The 20,776-nt window shown below is 42.7% G+C and overlaps 2 protein-coding genes across 2 annotated transcripts in view; both read left to right on the forward strand.

The window, feature by feature from the left end:
• The window catches only part of LOC148676326 (chymotrypsin-like elastase family member 1), a 99,053-nt gene that overhangs the window by 23,899 nt on the left and 54,378 nt on the right, over positions 1 to 20,776 (forward strand). The gene's annotated exons all lie outside the window — the stretch shown is intronic.
• On the forward strand, positions 1,500 to 19,955 carry LOC148676328 (histone H3-like centromeric protein A). Its single transcript, XM_088606329.1, has 6 exons — positions 1,500 to 1,614; positions 16,011 to 16,090; positions 16,501 to 16,621; positions 17,694 to 17,809; positions 18,204 to 18,278; positions 19,095 to 19,955. The coding sequence occupies exons 1-6, from the start codon at positions 1,515 to 1,517 to the stop codon at positions 19,224 to 19,226; spliced, it is 624 nt and encodes a 207-aa protein (XP_088462455.1). The 5' UTR covers positions 1,500 to 1,514; the 3' UTR covers positions 19,227 to 19,955.

The following is a 20,776-nucleotide window of genomic DNA, read 5'->3' on the forward strand; positions in this document are numbered from 1 at the left end:
ATTTTATCGCTTTACACATTCTTTCTACTCTAGCGTTACCACTAGAAAAGTGCAATACTGTAGTTTGTTCCTTCAGTTTGTGTGCAATACGAAAGGCTTTTCTAACATTGAAATAAGTTGTTTTCATTCGGATATAGTTTTGCATTTTACAAAAATCTTACCTTTGTAGGAACTCGCTGGATTTGCAAACTACTTGAGCCAATTTAGATGCAGTAATTAATCTTACAAATTAAAGTTTTTCTTCTAATGTAAATGATTTCATTTTTTAGTTGTGGAAGCACTTTATATCACTTTACACATTCTTTCTACTCTAGCATTGCAACTTGAAAAAAATCAATAACCGCGCAAAATTACTCCGAACACAGTGCGGCCTGCGACTTATAACAGTACACAAAGTATAGGTAGATAGATACTTTATTGATCCCGTGAGGGAAATTGCAGTGCAACAGCAGCTTAACACACACAACACAGCCACAGTGTAACGAACTATATAATAATAGTACAATACATACAATACAATACTAGAGTTACTCACAGTCCGGACACACAAGAGCAAACTAGAACAGAACAGTACACAGAAAAAGTATCACATATATGAATATAGATATAGATGTAATATAGATATAGATATAAATATAGATGTAAATGTATTGTACAGGTCCCTGGCATATATTGCACAAAAGTGGTTGTAAACGGGAAAAAGAAAAAGAAAGAGAACAGATGTAGCAGTAGATGTGTATATGCGTTTAGTCCAGAAATACCACTAAGTATTCTAGAAATTGCTTTAAAAATAAATATAAATTCAATTTTTGGGAAACCCTACGTCTGCATCATTGCAAATAACCTCCTGTGTATCCCGCAATCATAAGAATACAGTAACTTAAACATTTAACAAGGGTAGCTTGTGTGTTGTGTAATTGTCTGAAATCAGACGGGTTCCTTTGAATTTCTTGTTAAATGAATTGCAACAATACATTCTAAAATTTTTCCAAGAAAAAGTAGGTCAGATATAGAGTGAAAATGGTTTAGGTAGAATTCAAGTTTTTAAGGCTATGCATGTGTAAAGTAGTATCATTGTTGGCAGGCATTCCATTTTGTCATGTGTTTTAGTTTGTACTGCATTTCAGACTTTAAGCCAAGTTAGACCTAAATGCTTTTCTACCTTAATATTAATCTTTTTTATCACTCTTGGTAAATTGCATTCATATAATCTATTTTCTGCTACTTCTCACACCTTCTAAAATGGGTGAGAGTCTGCAGGTTGAAAACCACTGACAGAACAGTATTGAATGATATACTGGCTTGTTCTCATGTTGGTTTTGGTAGGTTTGGAGGCAGGCATGTGAAAGGGGGGGACAAGTGATGTTAGTTTACAGATATAATTGCAGGGCAGGGCTTGTTAATTCATCTTATGTTTCCTGTTCAGGCAAAAATGGCTAGGTTTCCTTGTATCTGGTCTAGTAGATCTGTCTTGGGATTTGCTTTCCATGTCTACTCAGGCTCAGCACAGCAAAATGGTGAATCCAAGAGCTTCTGCACGCAAGAGGAAGGCCGTGGCCCCTAAGCGCCAAGATCTCCCCCCTCCTTTACCACCCCAGCGATCAGAAAGACCAGGTCATGATTTACTTTATGATTTTAGCAGTTCCTGTTTTAAGCCAGCACGTGTAGATGTCGGTTCTCTTCTGACTCCTATCACTGAATTTGTAATATTCCATTTGATCACTCCAGTGGTATCATTTGTATTGCTTATCTGTCACATCCTTTTGCAAGTGAGCGTCTGCAAGCTTAATAGGAAACACATTGGTGGATATGTGAGCACAAACTGTATTTACACATTTGTGTCTATGGTTAGTCTGTTGCCTTGTCTCTCTTTGTGGTCAGTGCATTAAATGGTCTGTGTTATAGAGGGAGAGTGTCACGACCACCAGGCAGTCAAGACCGACTCTTAAGCGAGCTAATCATCACCAGCAGCGGGTGATTATTAACAAACGCCGCCGCACGAGTTAAACCACCTGCACACACTCCACCGTGCGGTGCGCAGTGCTATTTATACCATCTTCACTTGCTTCCCGCTGCTCGGTATTGAGTCTACTCCTTGAGAGCTTTACCTGGCGTTTTTTCCTGTACCTCGTTTATTCTGGTTATTGGACTCCCCTTCTGCCTTTTCGACTTTGCACCTCCCCTCTCGCCTCGGACTGTCTGCTACCGGAGTTCTCCCTGGATTACTATTTACCTTACGCCTTTTGACCACGACCTTGCCTCTCGTTATGTATTGTTCGCCTGCCTCATCTATTACCCGTGCCTGCGTCTGTTTAGGATCCTTGTATCTTCCCACCAGGGATTCCTAACAGAATACCGAGCCAAAGATGGATCCCGCGGACGCACAAGCCTTTCGCTCACTTTTCAATCGCCATTCCCAAGCTCTCACCCAGCTTCAGTCTTCGCTCCACATTCTCTCCAACCACGTTGCTAGCCTTCCGCCCTCCCCTGTCCCTTCGCCTCCAGCACAGACCACTGCTCCGATCCCTGTGACCCCGCCCACCACTCCCGTAACCTCGCCGTTTGTTCTCCCAGAAAGATATGACGGCAACGCCACGGGCTGTAGGGGTTTTATTGCACAATGCTCCTTGGCTTTCCAGTTGCATCCTGAGCATTTTTTTTCTCCCCGGGAGACGATCGGTTTTGCCCTTTCCTTGCTCACTGGCAAGGCTCTGGACTGGGCAGCTGTGTTGCTTGCTAGGGGAGATTTTCAGTTTGCTGATTTCCAGCTTTTTGCTGACCGGCTCCAGGCACATTTTTCTCCGGTCAACCCGGACCTGACTCATCTCCGGCTCGCCTCGCTTCGTCAGGGTGATGGATCTCTGAATGATTATGTGGCTGAATTCCAAGCCCTCGCCACGGAATCTGACTGGAACCCTGAAGCCCTGATTTGCCTTTTTTCTAAGGGTCTCTCTGAAGATCTAAAGGACCACCTGGTGCTCTCACCACTTCACAACCGCTCTCTCGAATCAGCAATCGCTCAGGTGGTTGAACTGGACACCCACATTCGGCTGCGGAGAGCAGAGAGTCATGCTGGAAGCAGTCCTGGCCGTCCTGAAGGTACTACCCACATGGTGCCCACTCTGCATCATGCACCCCTTTCCTCGGAGGAAAAGGAAAGGCGCCGTCGGGAGGGACTGTGTCTCTATTGCTCTGCACCTGATCACCTTCTCTCTGCTTGTCCCTTGAGACCCCCGTATCCCTCTCGAACCCTTCCGCAGCCTGCTGTTAGAGTCAGTAGTACCGTTTTTTCTCAAACCTCGTCTGGCCCTTTATTCCCAGCTGAAATTTCTTGGACTGACTTACACCTTCCCCTTTTGGTTTTTGTTGACTCGGGGGCAGCGGGGAACTTTATGGACGCCACTTTTGCTAAGAAGTGGGATATTCCCCTGGCTCCGGTCTCACCCCCGATCTGTATTCAAGCTCTGGATGGATCCCCGATTGCACCTGGACGGATTACCTGGCAGACCGTCCCTCTCTCTCTAACAGTTGGTGCTACTCATGTTGAGGAAATTTCACTCCTTCTCCTGGACTCGCCTGCCTACCCAGTAATCCTGGGTCTTCCCTGGCTCAAGAAGCACGATCCCCACATCTCCTGGGACAAGAATGAGCTCATTGCCTGGAGCCACTCCTGTCATGTCAACTGTTGTCGTCAGCCGGTTAAGGTTGCTGCTGCAGTAACCTCTATGGAGGAGCACTCTCCCATCCCGCCCCAATACAGGCATCTGAAACAAGCCTTTGATAAGCAGAAGGCTCTTTCGCTTCCACCTCACCGTACCTGTGACTGTGCTATAGAGTTGCTCCCTGGAACCCTTCCACCCAAAGGACGGATCTACAGAGAATCAGGCTTTACAAAATTATATTAAGGAGGCTCTGGAGTCAGGATTCATTCGTCCCTCCTCTTCTCCAGCCTGTGCGGGTTTTTTCTTTATTGGGAAGAAGGACGGCTCCTTGCGGCCGTGTATTGATTACAGAGGACTGAACTCCATTACAGTCAAACATCGTTACCCCCTGCCTTTAATTCCAGCCGCTTTGGAGTCCGTACGGGGAGCCTCCATCTTCTCGAAGTTAGATCTACGGGGGGCTTACAACCTAATCAGGATACTTGAAGGGGATGAGTGGAAGATGGCTTTTATGACCACCCATGGACATTATGGATATCAGGTGATGCCTTTTGGTCTTGTTAATGCCCCGGCGGTCTTCCAGTCATTCATGAATGACATCTTTAGGGACATTATTGGGAATTTTGTTTTGGTTTACCTGGATGATATCCTCATCTTTTCTACCAACCCTAGGGATCATGTCCACCACGTCCAGGAGGTCCTGGCTAGACTCATTAACAACAAACTCTATGCCAAGCTTGAGAAGTGTGTTTTTCACGCCTCAAAAATTCACTTTCTGGGTTACATCATTTCCCCCCTTGGTGTAGAGATGGACTCTGCTAAGGTGGCGGCCATCAATGACTGGCCAGCTCCTCGTAACTTAAAGCAAATTCAGGTTTCTAGGTTTTGCCAACTTCTATAGACATTTCATCCAGAACTTTAGCTCCGTCGTGGCGCCTATCACAGCACTAACCCGCAATCGACCAGGCTTGGGTAAATGGAACCTGGAGGCTAACCAGGCTTTTTTACGTTAAAACAACTCTTCAGTTCGGCACCACTTCTACGACACCCGGATCCCTCTCAGCCATTCATTGTGGAGGTTGACGCCTCAGCCTATGGGGTTGGGGCAGTCCTCTCCCAGCGCCACGGGGATAAGCACATTCCACATCCCTGCACCTTCTTTTCAAGGAAGCTCTCCCCCGCCGAGGTTACTTATGATGTCGGTAATCGTGAACTCCTAGCTATCAAGCTGGCCCTGGAGGAATTGAGACACTGGTTGGAGGGGGCTCATCACCCCTTTGTCATTATCACGGACCATAAGAACCTGGCCTACATTCAGTCGGCCAAACGCCTCAATTCCCGTCAGGCCCGTTGGTCTCTTTTCTTTTCTCGCTTTAATTTTGTTATCACCTATACGCCTGGCTCTAAGAATGGGAGGGCTGATGCTCTCTCTCGGCTCCATGATCCCCCGGATCTGGACTACACACCAGAACCAATCATTTCATCTAACAGAATCCTCGGGGCGATCCACTGCTCTATTGAGGATCAGATCAGACGTGCCATCAACGGAGCTATAGTTCCTTTGTGCTGCCCGCCGGATAAGCTTTTTGTACCGGACAACTTGCGTTCTGCTGTCCTGCAATGGGGGCATGACTCCCGGTTTGCAGGCCATCCCGGGTGCACACGCACTCTGGACCTACTCACCAGAGATTTCTGGTGGCCTTCCATGCGATCAGATGCTGCAGAGTACGTCCGAGGTTGTCTGTGCCAGGATCAAGATTCCGCGTGCCAAGAAGACCGGTCTCCTTCACCCTCTTCCGATCCCACACCGCCCTTGGTCCCACATAGCTGTGGACTTCATTACGGACCTTCCTAGCAGTCAAGGTCATACGGTAATCTAGGTGATCTCTGATCGTTTTTCCAAGGCAGCCCATTTCGTCCCCCTCCCAGCATTGCCCACAGCCCAGGAAATGGCGTCACTGTTTGTGCAACAGGTCTTTAGGATACATGGGTTGCCCAACGATGTGGTCTCGGACAGGGGACCTCAATTTGTCTCGGCCTTTTGGAAGGCATTCTGCCAAGCTTTAGGGACCCATGTATCTCTGACTTCGGGTTATCATCCTGAGGCCAATGGTCAGGTGGAACGGACCAACCAAAGCCTCCTTACCTTTTTGAGAGCCTTCACCTCCAACTCGCAGGATGACTGGTCATCGCTACTTCCCTGGGCAGAATATGCCCATAATTCTCTTACCTCCTCCTCCACAGGTCTCTCTCCCTTACTCTGTTCTCTAGGTTATCAACCCACTCTCATTCCTGTCACCCCTCCGGACACGGCTGTGCTGTTGGTGCGTCATTATATTTCCAAGCTGCGGAGAACCTGGAGAATGGTGAGGACAGCTCTCATCAAGTCAACTCAGCGCCAGGCCAAATTCGCAAACCGACACCGCAGACGAGCCCCCCTTTTTCGCAGAGGACAGTTTGTTTGGCTATCAACAAGGAACCTACCTCTACACCTGCCTTCCAAGAAGCTCGGGCCTAGGTATATCGACCCCTTCAGGATACTCTCCCGGATCACCCCAGTTACCTTCCGTCTTGCACTTCCCCCCACCCTCAAAATCCACCCGTCTTCCACGTCTCCCTCCTGAAACCCTTCTACCGCTCACCTTTTGCAGCTCCACAACGTCGCCCGCCACCCCCGCGTCGCATTCTGGGGCACCAGGCATATACAGATGCAGCCATTGAAAATGCGTGAGGTATTTCGCGGCATACTGCGACACGCCCACCGGGGTATCACGCAGTTCACGTGTGTCACGTTACTAACTATCCGGCGTCGCCTTGTAAAACCGCCAGGGGGAGCTTAACCTCTCATGTACAGCATTTGAGCCTTTAATTTTGAACTGTGTATTACAGCATGTTAATCATCAGTCATTAAAATGTTGGTATATTTTATGAAAGCAAGATTGCTCAGTTGGACAAAAGTACACAACCTTCCTTTATCAGAAATATTTATGCATCAAAGCCTTTACTGAAGATATTACTAATAGTATTGATAATGGATGACTTTGGACAAGCTGTATACTCAAAGTATAATTTCTTTAGCACATTTGTACAAGCACTTGGAATCTGTCCAAGCCATACTTTGTCAGGCATTTTGTTTTACTTCAACGGGCATAAAAACTTCCTTGCTTTTAACAGGGCGTTTCATAATTTCTAACTACGAAAATGATTTAAAATGCGACACCTATCATTCAACTAGAGCTTAAAATATCACAAGGATCCTCAAGAGCACAGCAAAGAGTGTATTAAAAGACACTTGTATTTATCAACGCTTTCTTTTCCGTATACCAGATTTTATGGAACCACTTCAGAGGGGTGTCAGCCAGTCAGATTCCAGGAATCTGCACTTTAAAGGAAAAATACACACCGGTATTCCATTTCTCCCTAACGATTTTAAGCATCGAAGTATTTAACTAGCATGTGAAATAGCGTGTGAAAAAGTGGTAGTTTTAAGCTTTTCTGCTAATATAATATGGAATCGCGTATCTAAAGAATTCGTGTGCTGGGACAGGGCTGTGTAGGGCTGTTTCGCCTGCCTGTTCATGCGAGCTGTCTTGTAGCCTACTGGTCTAGGTGCGTGACTACCAACTGGCAGGTTGTGTGTTCGAATCCAGCTGGTGCTGGACTTTTCATTTTTATTTATTTATTTTTTAATCGCGTAACATAAACATATTACCGTATGCAAACTGTACTGTATACAGTATGTATATGTATATTTAATGTCTTAACTGTGCCCGTTTAAGCATTGAATATTCATATCTAATTTTACCACTGAAGGGAAATCTTAGTAGCTGAGCATAAAAAGAAGAGGAGCATACTGTAACGCGTGTGAAGGCCATAAACGATATTAATTTTGGAACATAAACATACAGTATATGGCTGGTCTCGGTACTTTAAAGAAAAAAATACACACCAGTATTCCATTTCTCCCTAAACATTGTAAGCTTTGAAGTCTTTAACTAACGTGATACCGGAGTCAACAAGCATACTTTTAGAATTTGATTAAAAGGGAATATAATATGGAATCGCGTATCTCAAGAAATTAATAACGATATAATTATATTCATGTTGCAAAAGAACTGCAACGGACATAAAAACTCCCTTGCTTTTAACAGAGCGTTCCATAATTTCTAACTACGAAAATGCCAGGTGAAAGGATTTGTAAACATATTTTGCTAAAGCAAGTCAGTTTTTTCCGCAACACATAAAATACATTTTTCCAAGAAAGTTTAGCCTTTGTCACTAATGAAACCACTAAATAAAGACATAAATATAGACATCTTAAGATTTGTTTTATTTAGTGTTACTAGCAGGATGAACTGTCAGAGTGTATATTTTGTCGCAGAGTTGCTGCAAGATGTTAACAGTGAAAAAGGTATTTAGAAATGAGTTATTTCAAGATGAAAAAGAAAACATACACGAAACATGGTTTCATTATGACCAGAATCGGTCTTGAGATATTTTTAACTTGATTTACAGTATTTGAGAGGTATGTCTTAACACCGATACTACAGTGCTTAAGTACTGCTCACGTACAGTATATGTTTCTAGGTTTATATTATGCATTTCATACGGTCAAATTACTTTTGAGCAACTAATAAGAAGCGCGAAACGGTATGCGTTTTAGTTTCGTTTTGTGCTGGGACCCGTGGATTGATTAGAGATATCAAGTACATACAAGTCATTTTTTAAATGTTGTAGTTCGTCTTGAAAAAATGTTACGAATACATCATCTATCAACAATTACACAGGTTCTGTTTCCATATTGCGGATTTTGGTTACGTAATATTATTTTCTAGATTTCACGTTGTGAATATATGATTTGGGCAAACAGAGCCGCAAAGAAGTACATTATTGGTTGTTGTTTTTTTTTTTGCAGTTTTATCTAGAACAAGCGATGCTTAAACCTTTGTCTGATTCTTGTGAAACTATCCACACGACAGTTACAGTACCTAGGAGTTGACTTCAGTGATGTCACTGATGGGATGTTTCTAAAAATCCATCCTCTGTAAAACGTCTTCTCTAGTTGTCCTGCATATGTATTCGCTAATGAAGCTGTGTGTTCTGAGCCTGGATCTCTACATTTCTGTATGAACCAGCTTAGAGGGCTAAAGACAGCTTGTGTTTAAATTGAGTGTAAGGCAATTTATGCTTCTAAAGTCATGGTCAGCATTTATTTTTGTACTGTGCTGTAAACTTGTTCTGTGCCAAGTCACATTATTTTATAGCGTTTTTATAGCGTTATCAAATCCGGTGGCGCTGTGTGTTAGTTTACTGACTCCCATGTCACATGGTCTGTGATTGAAACCTGTAAAACCTGTTTAATTCGTCACAGCCAGCACTCTTCAGGTGTGAGGGTCTTCTGCTCAGAATGAAACGCTAAAATGTTTGTGTATATTCTAATGGTAGTGGGGGCAGGGTGTGTGGGAACAGGTTTGGTTGAAATTGCATTGGAGATCTATGTTCTTCACACCTGAAACATTTTCTCTGAAAGCATTTTCTTCGCAGTTTAACCGATCTTGTTACAGCATGTTACAGTTTACTATTATTAACCATATTAATTTTAAGTGCTTAATGTAAAATCTTGTAAAAATATATTTTCATTGTTCAAATATACATTAAGTCTGACTATCATATAATAAGTTAAATACAAAACTAAAGAAAAAATAGGGTTAAATATAATTCAAAATATTTTGCTAACAGTGTTAACTGTTTAGGAATAATAAAATGTATTAACTAAGGAGTAGGATGGCACAGTTGTTAGTATGTTTTTTGTTTTGTTTCTTACAACAATACAACAGTAGTACCTGATGTCTCAGTGGCTTTCAAAATTAAATTATGCATGCAAACCTGTGAACTAGAAAGATAACTAAGATATCCATCCATTATATTCCATAATATCCATGAAATATATGGCGCTGAAATATGTGTGACGCAGTGGTGGCCTGACACGGTGAGGTGCCCTGGCAGCTGTATGATGCAGTGGTGGCCTGGCACGGTGAGGTGCGCTTGCAGCTATGTGACGCAGTGGTGGCCTGGCACGGTGAGGTGCGCTGGCAGCTGTGTGATGCAGTGGTGGTCGGGTATGTAGAGGTGCACTGGCAGCTGTGTGTTGTGACGCAGTGGTGGCCTGGCACGGTGAGGTGCGCTGGCAGCTGTGTGATGCAGTGGTGGCCGGGCACGGTGAGGTGCGCTGACAGCTGTGTGGTGTGACGCAGTGGTGGCCTGGTACGGTGAGGTGCGCTGACAGCTGTGTGGTGTGACGCTGTGGTGGCCTGGCACAGTGAGGTGCGCTGGCAGCTGTGTGATGCAGTGGTGGCCGGGCACGGTGAGTTGCGCTGGCAGCTGTGTGGTTTGACGCAGCTGGTGGCATGGCACGGTGAGGTGCGCTGGCATCTGTGTGATGCAGTGGTGGCCTGGCACGGTGAGGTGCGCTGGCAGCTGGGTGATGCAGTGGTGGCCTGGCACGGTGAGGTGCGCTGGCAGCTGTGTGGTGTGACGCAGTGGTGGCCTGGCACGGTGAAGTGCGTTGGCAGCTGTGTGGTGTGACGCTGTGGTGGCCTGGCACAGTGAGGTGCGCTGGCAGCTGTGTGATGCAGTGGTGGCCGGGCACGGTGAGTTGCGCTGGCAGCTGTGTGGTTTGACCCAGCTGGTGGCATGGCACGGTGAGGTGCGCTGGCATCTGCGTGATGCAGTGGTGGCCTGGCACGGTGAGGTGCGCTGGCAGCTGGGTGATGCAGTGGTGGCCTGGCACGGTGAGGTGTGCTGGCAGCTGTGTGGTGTGACGCAGTGGTGGCCTGGCACGGTGAAGTGCGTTGGCAGCTGTGTGGTGTGTCGCAGTGGTGGCCTGGCACGGTGAAGTGCGTTGGCAGCTGTGTGGTGTGTCGCAGTGGTGGCCTGGCACGGTTACATGCGCTGGCAGCTGTGTGGTGTGACGCAGTGATGGCCTGGCATGGTGAGGTGCGCTGGCAGCTATGTGGTGTTACGCAGTGGTGGCCTGACACGGTGAGGTGCCCTGGCAGCTGTATGATGCAGTGGTGGCCTGGCACGGTGAGGTGCGCTGGCAGCTGTGTGATGCAGTGGTGGTCGGGTATGTAGAGGTGCACTGGCAGCTGTGTGTTGTGACGCAGTGGTGGCCTGGCACGGTGAGGTTCGCTGGCATATAATGAATATATTTCCATGGATATAATACAACTGTTATTATTGATCACCGAATTATTGTACTTGACATGACTTCATTCAGCCTTTCCTGAACGTCTATGACAGGCAGAGAGAGTGCTGTTTCTGGTGCGATCTTTTGCAGCTGACATTTCACTGTTTTAAACGAAGAAGAAATTAGATTGCTCATAAATCACTTATTCTATATAAACACAGCGTAATTGCCCTCCGAAAATCCTCTTTTTCTTGTTCGTTTTAGAGACCTTGATCGAAACTGATTTTAGATGTCAGAAAGGATTTATTTTCTCTGTATTTCCTACATTGCTTTGTCGAGATTTTAACTTTATATCTAACTTTATATCTAGGCTCAGATTTCAACTATAAATCGTACAGTGATTAATAGCAGTAAATACTGATGTTTTGCGCCCTCCTACCACAAAAATATATGTTTAAAAAAATGTCATGTTCCCATAAAAAAGTCATGCCTTGGAGTATAGACCCCCAAGGGAATGCCATAGACTCAAACTGCAAAATAAACACATACAGAAAGAAAGTATTTGTATTGTAATTGCAAATCCTGGTACTGTATGAGTGATTGGTATGACTTTCCTCATTACAAATCTCTTAGAATTTAAATTTCTCTGTAACTCCAGGTCAGAACAGAGAAAATGTAACTGCCTTAAGGAGTTTACGATTATGAAAAATAGAAGGATAAGCATGATACGTATGTCTTCTGTCATTTTCTAAGTCATGTTACTGAGCACCAAATCTTATTGAGAATATGAATCCATTTAAGGTTTATACCATTAAAGTAACGGTTTATTCCATGTTGAAAATGTTTGTACCAGACTTTTTTGAGGCCTGTTTAATTGTGTCTGAAGTCTGATGTTGTAAATTTTATTGTTAAAAAGATCCATGAAAATGTCACTACTAAAGTTAGCTGGTACTGTTGGTATTGTAAGTGGCAAGTAGAGCTCATATTTTAGATTTTGTGTAGTTGCTAGCGCTGAACTGTGTGTTGGACGCACATGAATTGAAGGAATGGGCAAACATAGCTGATGCGGATCCACAGAGCCAGCATATTAAGATGTTTATAATTAGAGGCAATTTGTTTAAATAACTAGGTATGGATACTGATGTGCAAGAGAGGTGGAAAGGCTGTTTCCTTAAGCCAGCACTATAAAATATTTTATTCTCAGTGAGATGCTGCCATTTCATAGTGGGTTTCTAACACCGTGTATAGTTCCATCCTCACAGTGCCTTTACTTCCATTTCTAATCTCTTTATCCAGTACAGAGGATTTGGAGCCTATCCCAGTAAGCAACGGACACAAGGCAGAATACACCCTGGACACAGCGCCAGTCCATCACAGGACAGACAGACACAAACACACACACACCAGGGCCAGTTTTCCCATAAACCAATTAACTTACCAGTATGTTTTGGAGTGCGAGAGGGAGTCATATCACACATATGGAGAAAAACCATGTAACCCAGAGAGAACATGTAAACCCCACACACACAGGATGGCAGGAATTGAACCTAGGACCCCAGTGCAGCAAGATACCAATGCTAACCACTTCGCCACCATTATAAATGGATGGATATCTTAGTTATCTTTCTAGTTCACAGGTTTGCATGCATAATTTAATTTTGAAAGCCACTGAGACATCAGGTACTACTGTTGTATTTATGAAAAAGAAAAAAAACAAAAAACATACTAACAACTGTGCCATCCTACTCCTTAGTTAATACATTTTATTATTCCTAAACAGTTAACACTGTTAGCAAAATATTTTGAATTATATTTAACCCTATTTTTTCTTTAGTTTTGTATTTAACTTATTATATGATAGTCAGACTTAATGTATATTTGAACAATGAAAATATATTTTTACAAGATTTTACATTAAGCACTTAAAATTAATATGGTTAATAATAGTAAACTGTAACATGCTGTAACAAGATCGGTTAAACTGCGAAGAAAATGCTTTCAGAGAAAATGTTTCAGGTGTGAAGAACATAGATCTCCAATGCAATTTCAACCAAACCTGTTCCCACACACCCTGCCCCCACTACCATTAGAATATACACAAACATTTTAGCGTTTCATTCTGAGCAGAAGACCCTCACACCTGAAGAGTGCTGGCTGTGACGAATTAAACAGGTTTTACAGGTTTCAATCACAGACCATGTGACATGGGAGTCAGTAAACTAACACACAGCGCCACCGGATTTGATAACGCTATAAAAACGCTATAAAATAATGTGACTTGGCACAGAACAAGTTTACAGCACAGTACAAAAATAAATGCTGACCATGACTTTAGAAGCATAAATTGCCTTACACTCAATTTAAACACAAGCTGTCTTTAGCCCTCTAAGCTGGTTCATACAGAAATGTAGAGATCCAGGCTCAGAACACACAGCTTCATTAGCGAATACATATGCAGGACAACTAGAGAAGACGTTTTACAGAGGATGGATTTTTAGAAACATCCCATCAGTGACATCACTGAAGTCAACTCCTAGGTACTGTAACTGTCATGTGGATAGTTTCACAAGAATCAGACAAAGGTTTAAGCATCGCTTGTTCTAGATAAAACTGCAAAAAAAAAAACAACAACCAATAATGTACTTCTTTGCGGCTCTGTTTGCCCAAATCATATATTCACAACGTGAAATCTAGAAAATAATATTACGTAACCAAAATCCGCAATATGGAAACAGAACCTGTGTAATTGTTGATAGATGATGTACTCGTAACATTTTTTCAAGACGAACTACAACATTTAAAAAATGACTTGTATGTACTTGATATCTCTAATCAATCCACGGGTCCCAGCACAAAACGAAACTAAAACGCATACCGTTTCGCGCTTCTTATTAGTTGCTCAAAAGTAATTTGACCGTATGAAATGCATAATATAAACCTAGAAACATATACTGTACGTGAGCAGTACTTAAGCACTGTAGTATCGGTGTTAAGACATACCTCTCAAATACTGTAAATCAAGTTAAAAATATCTCAAGACCGATTCTGGTCATAATGAAACCATGTTTCGTGTATGTTTTCTTTTTCATCTTGAAATAACTCATTTCTAAATACCTTTTTCACTGTTAACATCTTGCAGCAACTCTGCAACAAAATATACACTCTGACAGTTCATCCTGCTAATAACACTAAATAAAACAAATCTTAAGATGTCTATATTTATGTCTTTATTTAGTGGTTTCATTAGTGACAAAGGCTAAACTTTCTTGGAAAAATGTATTTTATGTGTTGCGGAAAAAACTGACTTGCTTTAACAAAATATGTTTACAAATCCTTTCACCTGGCATTTTCGTAGTTAGAAATTATGGAACGCTCTGTTAAAAGCAAGGGAGTTTTTATGTCCGTTGCAGTTCTTTTGCAACATGAATATAATTATATCGTTATTAATTTCTTGAGATACGCGATTCCATATTATATTCCCTTTTAATCAAATTCTAAAAGTATGCTTGTTGACTCCGGTATCACGTTAGTTAAAGACTTCAAAGCTTACAATGTTTAGGGAGAAATGGAATACTGGTGTGTATTTTTTCTTTAAAGTACCGAGACCAGCCATATACTGTATGTTTATGTTCCAAAATTAATATCGTTTATGGCCTTCACACGCGTTACAGTATGCTCCTCTTCTTTTTATGCTCAGCTACTAAGATTTCCCTTCAGTGGTAAAATTAGATATGAATATTCAATGCTTAAACGGGCACAGGTAAGACATTAAATATACATATACATACTGTATACAGTACAGTTTGCATACGGTAATATGTTTATGTTATGCGATTAAAAAATAAATAAATAAAAATGAAAAGTCCAGAACCAGCTGGATTCAAACACACAACCTGCTAGTTGGTAGTCACGCACCTAGACCAGTAGGCTACAAGACAGCTCGCATGAACAGGCAGGCGAAACAGCCCTACACAGCCCTGTCGCAGTACACGGATATAATCATACCGTTATTAAATTCTTGAGATACGCGATTCCATATTATATTCCCTTTTAATCAAATTCTAAAAGTATGCTTGTTGACTCCGGTATCACGTTAGTTAAAGACTTCAAAGCTTACAATGTTTAGGGAGAAATGGAATACTGGTGTGTATTTTTTTCTTTAAAGTACCAAGACCAGCTATATACTGTATGTTTATGTTCCAAAATTAATATCATTTCTGGCCTTCACACACGTTACAGTATGCTCCTATTCTTTTTATGCTCAGCTACTAAGATTTCCCTTCAGTGGTAAAATTCAATATCAAAACACAGTAAAGACGTTTACAGTAAGTCTTTCTACGACAGACCAACGGACCACGAGTGCGCCTGTCGGTCAACCAATCACGCACCGCGGTATTTTGCGCCATCGCGCGTCACGATGCACGACGCCGTAGCCAATTACCTCCGGTACGTGTCTGTACCGCGCACTTTGAATGGCTGCATCTGTACAGTCCACAAGATCCTCGACTCTAGATGGAACCGCGGTACCCTTCAGTATCTGGTTGACTGGGAGGGTTATGGCCCTGAAGAAAGATCTTGGGTTCCGGAGAAGGATATTTTGGACCCTACGCTAGTCAGAGACTTCCACAGGGACTATCCCGATCTGCCTTCTCGGGCGTCTGGAGCCGCCCGTGAAGGGGGGGGTACTGTCACGACCACCAGGCAGTCAAGACCAACTCTTAAGCAAGCTAATCAGCATCAGCAGCGGGTGATTATTAACAAAAGCCGCCGCAGGAGTTAAACCACCTGCACACCACTCCACAGTGCGGTGCGCAGTGGTATTTATACCATCTTCACCTGCTTCCCGCTGCTCGGTATTGAGTCTACTCCTTGAGAGCTCTACCTGGCGTTTTTTCCTGTACCTCGTTTATTCTGGTTATTGGACTCCCCTTCTGCCTTTTCGACTTTGCACCTCGCCTCTCGCCTCGGACTGTCTGCTACTGGAGTTCTCCCTGGATTACTATTTGCCTTACGCCTTTTGACCACGACCTTGCCTCTCGTTTTGGATTGTTCGCCTGCCTCATCTATTACCCGTGCCTGCGTCTGCACAGGATCCTTGTATCTTCCCACCAGGGATTCCTAACAGAGAGATGCTAATGGACAAAGTACGTTTCTTCCAGGGACCAGTGCTATGATGGAGGTCAGCCCGGTCCAGGAACCTACTAACAAGCAGCTACGCAGGGGCCCTTCCACCAGAGCAGTAATGTCCTTTACACTTCAACTGGGCACCACACTGGATACACACACTCTGGATATACACACACATTGGGTAAACTGTACACTCACACTGGATACACACTCTGGACACCAACACACACTGGATAAACTGTACACTCACACTGGATAAACTACACACACTCTGGATAGACACTGGATACACACACACTAGAAGTACACACTCTGGACACATACACACTGGATTAACTGTACACTCACACTTGATACACACACTCTGGATACACACACACGATGGATAAACTGTACACTCACAATGGATACATACTGTACACACAGTGGATACACACTCACAAGGGTTAAATACTGTATTTAGCTTTGCCTGTGTCCAGTCCAGTACATCTGTGTGTAGATTGATTGTTCTTGTCTACACAGACTCAGCAGAGCAAAATACAAAATCAGGAAGAACCAGGTTCTGCTCGTAAGAGGAAGGCTGAGGTCCCTCAGCGCCAAGTTCCTCCCCCTCCGCCACCACCCCAGAAATCTGACAGTGCAGGTCAGTGTGAAGCTCCACCACTGTGACTCGCTGTGTTTCTGTGTGTCTCCATCTGCCTGTCTGTCCCTCTGTGTCTGAGTTATTGGCCTCCCTTCAAATTTTAGTTCAGGGTTATTGTCACGTGTTCCTGGGTACAATGAAATGCTTACTTCCGTGTTTTCCTCAAACATGACAAATGACATAAAATATTACATAACATTGACAGAAAATTACATCTCAATTCTTGGAGACAATAACAGGGTAGCAGCTATTATTTAACCAGCATTTAGATAGCAAAGCTGTGTGCAAAGTTCAGCAGTGGCTGTAAATTCACTGCAAAGTTGTGGTTGTGTTTTGAGTTCAATGCAAAACAGAGGGGTGTAAGTGGGTGGAGAATTTAAGAGGTGGAGTTTAGGAGTCTTATGTCTGTGCTGTAGAAGCTTTTTTTGAACCTAGAGGACCAGGCTCTTATAAAAAGTGCATTTCCAGGGTAGTTTTGATCCTTGATAATTTTACTTCCCGTTCTTAGGCAGTGCGTGGATACTGCATGGTCATGGTCATGCATGGCATGGTCATCTGTCACTTTAATCATTTAATTTTTGTAAAGTCAGCTCTTGCAATAAAAAAATCAGCACACACACAACTGAATGCAAAGTGCTGCTCCTGTAAAGGTCCTTAAATTGGTCTTTTTTGTGATCCAGTCATACCATCTGCCATGGGAAAATAATTGTGAGCACATGTCAGTTAACCACTGAAGTACACTAGTCATTGCCAAGCCTGGCCACATAGGTTGTGCATTATACAGTATAGTTTGACATTCTCTTCATATTTTCTTTTGAGGCAGGTTAATCTGCTAACCTTATGCTTTGTAGGAGTATATACCCAACCAAAATTGTGTTTATCTGAACAGCAGTTACTTACTTTTGAAATATTGGAATAAACATATATATGCGATATATATAAATCTCTAAGTTTATGAAGAAACGTGTGTGACTGATATGCGATTGCAGACTGTATGTGTCTATATTTTTGTTTAGTCTGTTGCCTCATATCTTTGTGTGAACAGTGCATTAACTTATTTGTTTTGTACAAGGGGAGAAGCCAGTGAAAAAGCGTACATACCGTCCAGGGTCCCGCGCTTTGATGGAGATTCGCCGGTACCAGGAATCCACTAATCTGCTTCTACGCAAACGCTCCTTCGCCAGATTGGTAATGTCTTGTACACACTCATGCTACACAAATAGTGGAAATACAGTAAGGCAGTGCTCTGTATACAATGGACTTCTTTATTGTATGTTTTCTTGGTAACAGAAGAGCACTGATGCTGACAATAACTCTGCATGCTTGTCTGGTATCATTGTGTTTTGCTACCACAGTCCCACTACCCGGAAGCAGTGAGTGAGGTGAGGAGCAGTGAAGCTAAAAAACAAAGTAGAATTAGTAGGAGTTTAACTCAAGTCGCTTACTTGTGTCTCTCCACTCAATTCTAGAAGGTTTTGTGGGGGGGGTTTAATCACCAGCAGCTTCAGACATTTGCAGGGACATTAAATCGGACCATTCGAGCCTTGATTGATCTTCCGCTAAAGATGTTGTGTGGTTCCAGGTACGCGAGGTGTGTAAGCAGATGTTTCTGATGGATTACAGATGGCAGGGCATCGCTATCACCGCGCTTCAAGAGGTGAGACTGTGGGTTTACCTTGTGGTCTACTGTCTTTGAGTTTAGTGGTACTTTATTGTCACTCTACACCATTGACATACTTGTGTACTTGAATTTATATTTACATCTACATCAGATATGAGTATACATATAAAGATTCACATTTAAATTGTTCCAGAAATGGCCAGATCCCATCACATCTATTGCCTGTCTTTGTCTGCCAATGCATGGTACAATATACCTGAAGCTGTACCTGGTTATCTGTACAACGCAATGTAATCACCCAGGAATCTGAGCCCTCTACTGCCACCTATCAGACTGTAGCAGCAGACCTAGTGTCTTCTGTCAATTATTGATCTTACCGTGATTGTTTTTCCACATATCAAATGTGGTTAAATGTTCCTGAATTGTTAGCCTTGAGAGAGAAATTAATCTTGAGCTTTGTTAAAGGGAAATTATTTTGTTTAACAGTTTAAAATTATTTAAGGATCTTGAATAATTATGAACCGTGACATATTCCAGTGGGATAGACTGGCATTCCGTCCAGGGTGTACACTGGCTTGGGTCTTTCGCATGCTGAGATCTGGCTCCCCTGTGACTCTAAATTGGAAGAAGCAGTTGGAAAGCAGATTGATGAGTGGAAATATACCATGTTTGGTGTACTAACTACTTGACACATTTTTTATGCTCACATCATCTGCTCCTTGTATTTATATAATATGAATTCAATACGTGAGCCTTTGCAAAATCCAGGTTTACCAAATTGTTGTGGTCATTTTGTCTGTCTGTTGGGAAATGCGCCCGGTGTCTCTGATCTACACCTCTGCCCTCTCTTAGGCTGCAGAGGCGTTCCTAGTGCGGCTGTTCCAGGACTCCTACTTGTGCTCATTGCATGCCAAGCGGGTCACCCTGTTCTCCAAGGACATCCAGCTGGCCCGCCGTATCCGGGGTCCTGAGGACCACGTGTGAGGAGCCAGTCCAGCACTGTTCAGCAGGATGGCCACAATGTCTGGATATTTGTCAGTTGTTACAGGTGTTGTATTTCCACAAGTTCTGTTAAGTTGGAAATGATTATGTTCGATTTTTGAGCTCCTGTTGAAAACTTTTCTATGTTATGCAAAGACTGTATTTGAAATTGTTACAGTATGTTCTGTTGTTTGAATTTTTATGATGTCGAAATAGTGGCTTGAATTCTGTACCTAAGAATACCAATAGTTTTTATTTGCGAGCAATTTTCAAAGTCCTGTACTATAGCTCACATAATACTGAGCCTGTTACTGACTTTTTCAAGAAAAGACACATTGGAAATGGTAGTTTTAAGTAGTATGTGGGAAAGTGGTTTGCGGTAAGGAAAAGGAAAAAGAGTTATATTAGTTTCTATTTTGTTTTACAGGGTTAGTCAAAGTGTGGTTGTTAATGTTGACGGTTTATTACAAATTAGTTACATGGGTAACTGAAAAAAAAGATTTCAAATTAAAGCATAAATGTCAAAGATTCTAACAGTTACAGTCCTTCTGTGGAGGAGAAAATAATGCTTCAGTAAAGTAATTGACCTTTATACTTGTCTACAGCAACCCTGTTTCTACTAAAGGTTTTTTGTAGATTGTGTTTTTATTTATTGTGTTTGATATTATGTAATTTATGGTTATTATGTTTGTATTGTAATTTTTGCAAATAAAAAAAAAACAGGTGTCAAAATAGCAGACTTTAAGCTGACGGGACGTTAGGAGGTCTTTACTTAACAAAGGATCAAAAACAGGAAGTAAGATTAAACACACCGCTGTGGAGGTGCAGGAGGAAGGATTGTGAGGTGCCAGAGCTGGGGTAGGTGTCCAAATAGGTCTAATAAAATATGGGATACAAAAATAGACCATATTACAGTTTTTCTCAGCTGCTCAAATTCAATTCCTGAAACATACTTTTTCAAAATGGTTAATGCAAGTCCCGCGAATTAAGTGTGATTTGAGAAACACTTTTGTCATTTATGACTGTGTTTACACAAAATTCAAAGCACATTTGTACAAAACAATGAATGCAAATCTGCAGTTAACAGAGTAAGGCTTGTGAAACTAAATGAATTAATTAGTTCACAGCTGAAAGCAACCAGTCCCATGACTTAAACCTTACAGATAACAGCCACAATTGTTATATCATCAGTCAAAACTGAAGCATACATTTACTGTATTAGGTTACCAGTGAGTTAGTTTTGCAGAAGGATGGAGCAGGAACAAGTAGTTGAAAGAAAAAGGGGTCTGAATGCATGGTGATAGTGCTGGGGGGAGATAATGGGAAAGAGAAAGGTGGAGTTATACAAATACTGTACCTCTAATGAAATAAAGGTCACCACAGTCCAAATCATGGCTTAATAGTGACGTGGCAGGACCCTTATTGGACACGGAGTCATACTGAATGTGACAGGACAGTGAGGGGTAATATAACCATGTTACTATATCAGATGTTATCATCTTTTGAATAGCTTTCTGGAAGCAAAGATAGCCAGTATTCCATTTCTGGGCTCT

Source organism: Lepisosteus platostomus, chromosome 2, assembly GCF_059453375.1.
Source record: "Lepisosteus platostomus isolate fLepPlt1 chromosome 2, fLepPlt1.hap1, whole genome shotgun sequence".
NCBI classification, from domain to species: Eukaryota; Metazoa; Chordata; class Actinopteri; order Semionotiformes; family Lepisosteidae; genus Lepisosteus; species Lepisosteus platostomus.